This window comes from Falco naumanni, chromosome 3 (genome assembly GCF_017639655.2).
Source record: "Falco naumanni isolate bFalNau1 chromosome 3, bFalNau1.pat, whole genome shotgun sequence".
Lineage (NCBI taxonomy): Eukaryota > Metazoa > Chordata > Aves > Falconiformes > Falconidae > Falco > Falco naumanni.
The window spans coordinates 3,999,717-4,003,980 of NC_054056.1; the positions used below are offsets into that span (position 1 = coordinate 3,999,717).

The following is a 4,264-nucleotide window of genomic DNA, read 5'->3' on the forward strand; positions in this document are numbered from 1 at the left end:
CTGCCACGATTAGGGCTTGCAGCTGGGGAACACCTCGTGATTTTGTTAATCGAGGACAGCCTTGATCAAGAGCTGCCAACCTTGGTTGAAAACAAACAGCCCAGCCCTAGGTCTTTAAATCAGAGGCAATGGCTGGCACACAAAGAACAACTTGTATCCTCTGACGTTAAAGGCTTTGGTAAAGAAAATTTTCAGGTGAATGATGCAGCAAGCAGAGCAACGAGAGTGGGCAGAAGGAAGGCAGAGATCAGCACAGCTTCACTTAAAAAGCGATGGAAGAAATCTACCCGTATTTCACCACCTGCCTCTCTTACCCTAGAGATCTCCAAACTCACCGGTGCCAGTGCAAGGAGCTGCTGTAAGTCCAGAGGGTCCCGGCCAGTGGCAAGGATCCCCCCAGGGCTCCTCCACCATCTCCACCCTCGTGGGTGGCCAGTCTGGTCCCTGCCCTCCCGTCCGGCCATCCTGCAGCCCTGCCTGCCCACAGCATCCCCCTGGCTGTAGCTGTCCCTCTCTGCCTCCCTCTTCAGCGCATCCAGGCTGGCCCCTTGCTCCAGGGTGGGCTGTGGGAAGGGGCTCAGCTTTGCCTAACAAGGGTCTCAGGTGGGAGCTTGTGCATTGGGTCAGGCGTGCTGCAAAGCGGTGGTAGCCACTGAGAACGGCCCCGGCCCAAAAGGACACGGTGACAGCATCCCCCGCCCCGTGCCGCTTCCTTTGCAGCAGAGACAGCGAGAGCTGGGGCTGTCGATGCTCATGGAAAAAATAATAATCGCACCCTCTAAATAAAGCGAAACCAGTAACAGATCGAGCTGCATGTTCAATGCTAATGTTACTTATGAGTGCATTTGCCATGAAATTATTGTTAATTATTCATCCCAGCTAATGCTCAGTTACTGTTGATGGCCTTAGAAATTGCAGTACCGCCTGAGTCATGGCAGAGCGCGACATATTACAGCAATAAACGAGATCATATTCTGCCATTTAATGTTATTGTTTAATCAATGGTTAGGGTGTTTTTCCTCTCCTTTATTCGGCTGTTTTGCTCGGGTGTTTTTCTCCGGCCAGGCAGGAAGAGCCAGCAGCCCACAACGGGCTCTGCCTGCCCAGCTGGATCCTCACCCCTGCACTTTGCCACGGTGGCTGCCACACCAAGCACATGCTCTTGTCCCCACTCTGCTAATGAATGTCATTAATGACGAACCTATCAGTCTGAAATGGCCCTGACACCCGTGGTCTGGCTTACGCAGGGTGAGGGATAGGGATAGGGGCTGCCCAGGGGGGTGGAGGGTGCCTGTCCTGGCTGGCCCCTTTCCCCCACCACCCCCACCACCTCTGAGCTGGTTTGAAAACTTGTGACATGTTTAAATTGCTCCCTGTCTCTGTCAGCCCATGGCCACAAAGGGCTGAGCCACCTGTGGGTCCCTGGGGATGTTGACGCCTTTGGGTGTGCCTGCCTGTGCCCAGCAGCCCATCTTAAATCAAGAATGTATTTTTTTTAAAGCCTGGGATTACAGGAAGATAATTAAGGTGTCCTCCTTGCTCGCCGGCATCCAGTACTTGGATGAGCAAGAGTTTTGCCGTTGGCTTGCTGGGTGCAAGGACCAACACTTCCCCAGGCAGTGCAGCCCTCGTACAACCCCATACACCCCCAAAACCACCTGCCCAGCCTTGGTGCTCCCCCTCTCTGGCCAAAGCCATTGCTCATGTTCAGTGCCAGGGGCTGCTCCAATTTTCGGTGGCTTTTCTCCAGCAGACCTAAGCCTGCAGCCAGTGGTTTGTCACCGTGGCTGGTCCAAACCCAGCCTGGAGCAGCCGGTGGGAACGATGCCTTCCCAGGGGTGATGCAGCCCTTACTCCCCTCTTGACAGCGCTGTGCCAGAAAAGCAGGAGAACAACCGCTTTGGCCATCACTTCTGAGGTACAGAATTTTTTATTCATTGCAAGGATACCCTCAGGACCAGCTAAGCCAGCCCGGCTGGGAAGGGCTCGACCTCTGGGCACCGCTGCCAGTTCACAGCCACCACAGAGCTGTTTGTCCCTGTGGGCTCTCGGGGACTACACGTGTCCTACAGCACCCAGATTCACCCCAAATTCAGCAGAACGATGTAACAAGCCTTCCTCGGAATGGGACAGGCAGAAAGCCCTGGGACACAGCCCGACTCCGAGGTGCTGCCACCCCCAGCCTTCCTGCGCCAGGGGATGGAGGAGGAGGAAGAGGAGGGGGGCGAAGGTGCAGGGCAGGTGAGTGACTCCTGCTTTCCCCTGGGCAGCTCTAGGAAAGAGCCTCCTCCTCAGGCAGCGTGCCAGGGATGGAGGCTGTGGGGGGGGTGGAGGCTGTGGGGGGGATGGAGGCTGTGGGGGGTTTGTAGTCCACCCCATGGAAAACCTGCCCCTCCGTGCCTGCAGGCTCGGTGCAGGAGAGCGGGCAGTCCTGGCTGTGCCGACAGCTCTCGGTGCTGCTGGCTCGCAAACACTCGCGGCACCGCTTGCCGATCAGGTAGATGGCCTCGATGATGCTCAATACGACGCAGATGCAGGCGGTGACCACCATGAAAAGGGTGAAGATGTTCTTCTCGGTGGGCCGGGAGATGAAGCAGTCCACCACGTTGGGGCAGGGGGGCAGCTCACACTTCACCACCCGGGGCAGGGTGTAGTTCCTGTAGAAGCGGTAGAAGATGTAGAGGAAGACCACATCCACGCCGGCCTTGAAGACCAGGCTGAGCAGGTAGGTCCACCACAGTCCTCCCCGCTTCTTGCCAGGGTTGGGGTAGATGCGGTGGCAGTTGTCCCCGCCGGCGGCGCGGTGCCTCTGTTCCTTGGCTTCCCGGTAGGCCACGTGCATGATGACCAGGAGGGATGGACAGGTCACCAGGATGAGCTGCAGGGCCCAGAGGCGGATGTGGGAGACAGGGAAGAAGTGGTCGAAGCAGACGTTGGTGCAGCCCGGCTGCCGCGTGTTGCAGTCAAAGTCCTTGTGGTCATCGCTCCAGACCCGCTCGGCTGCCACCACGTAGACCAGCAGGCGGAAGATGAAGACGAGGGAGAGCCAGATGCGGCCGAAGGCTGTGGAGTACTTGTTGACCCCGCTGAGGAGCCCTTCGAACACCCCCCAGTTCATGGTCCCCCGATGCCCTTAGCTAGCCTGCGAGGAGAGAGAAGACACAGTGACACCAAAGAAGCAGCGAGAGGTCCCCATCAGAGCACCTGTGTGCCCCCACAGCACTGAGCCATGCTGCCCCGGTGGCCCTGGGGACAGTCTCTGGTCTTTGCTCGCATGTGGGGACACGCACTGACATGTGTCCAGCACAGACCTGGTCCGGGTGATGTGTCTCTGCAGAGCACCATCCCTCACGGCTGGGTCATGGGGACCCAGAAAAATGTGCCCATCCTGCTGCCGCCAAAGCATCCTTCAGCCACCGCCAGCTACGCTCCGCGGCTCAGCCCTCTGCCATCCTGCGCTGCCCGCCTCATCTCTCACCTCGTTGCCCAGGTATTTGTTATTAATTTTCCTTACGTTGCCAGGCCTGGCCCAGGAAGACAACAAATAGGAGCAGCCGGGGCATGACTCACCCAGCAGCTCTGCGGCTCTACCACCACCACGTCCTCTCCCATCGCTGGAATCTGCTGCCATCGCCTCCACTCTCTCACCCGGGCAGCGTGGGAAGAGCCCCGCACCGCCCTGCACCGTGCCCGTGCACTGGGGGAAGCCACGGCAGGCATGGCATGGCATGGTGCGGCATGGCACGGCATGGCACGGCATGGTGCAGCATGGCACGGCATGGCACGGCATGGTGCAGCATGGCACGGCATGGTGCAGCACGGCACGGCATGGCGCAGCACGGCACGGCATGGCGCAGCACGGCACGGCATGGCACGGCATGGCACGGCATGGCACGGCATGGCGCAGCACGGCACGGCATGGCGCAGCAAGAAAGCGTGCACACCGGGGAGCAGAGGCAGTGGGCACACTGGCAGGGCTGCACCGCCCGGGGCAAGGCTGAGGCGCTGACCCAGGGCTGGGTGGCTGCAATATTCTCATCAGCCCCTACCAGCCCCAGGACCCTGAGCAGCTGATTTGACCCTGGATTGCATCGTGCCGGATAAACGCACCCCATGCGGTGTGGGGCTGCAGCCGAGCGAGACTCCCGGGGATGTGTTTGGCACCGACTCTCTTAAACATTTTACCTGTCAGCAAAACAAGAAGCTTCCCCCTCGCTGGCAGAGCTCTCGGGGGTGGGTGAATCCCCCAGCTCTGCACAGCCCG

At 59.2% G+C, this 4,264-nt stretch overlaps 1 protein-coding gene across 1 annotated transcript; it reads right to left on the reverse strand.

Moving 5' to 3' along the window:
* Positions 1–2,272: 2,272 nt before the first annotated feature.
* LOC121084290 (gap junction beta-5 protein-like) lies at positions 2,273–3,472 on the reverse strand. The gene has a single exon (XM_040585618.1). The coding sequence runs from the start codon at positions 3,116–3,118 to the stop codon at positions 2,273–2,275; it is 846 nt and encodes a 281-aa protein (XP_040441552.1). The 5' UTR covers positions 3,119–3,472.
* Between the last annotated feature and the right edge of the window lie 792 nt (positions 3,473–4,264).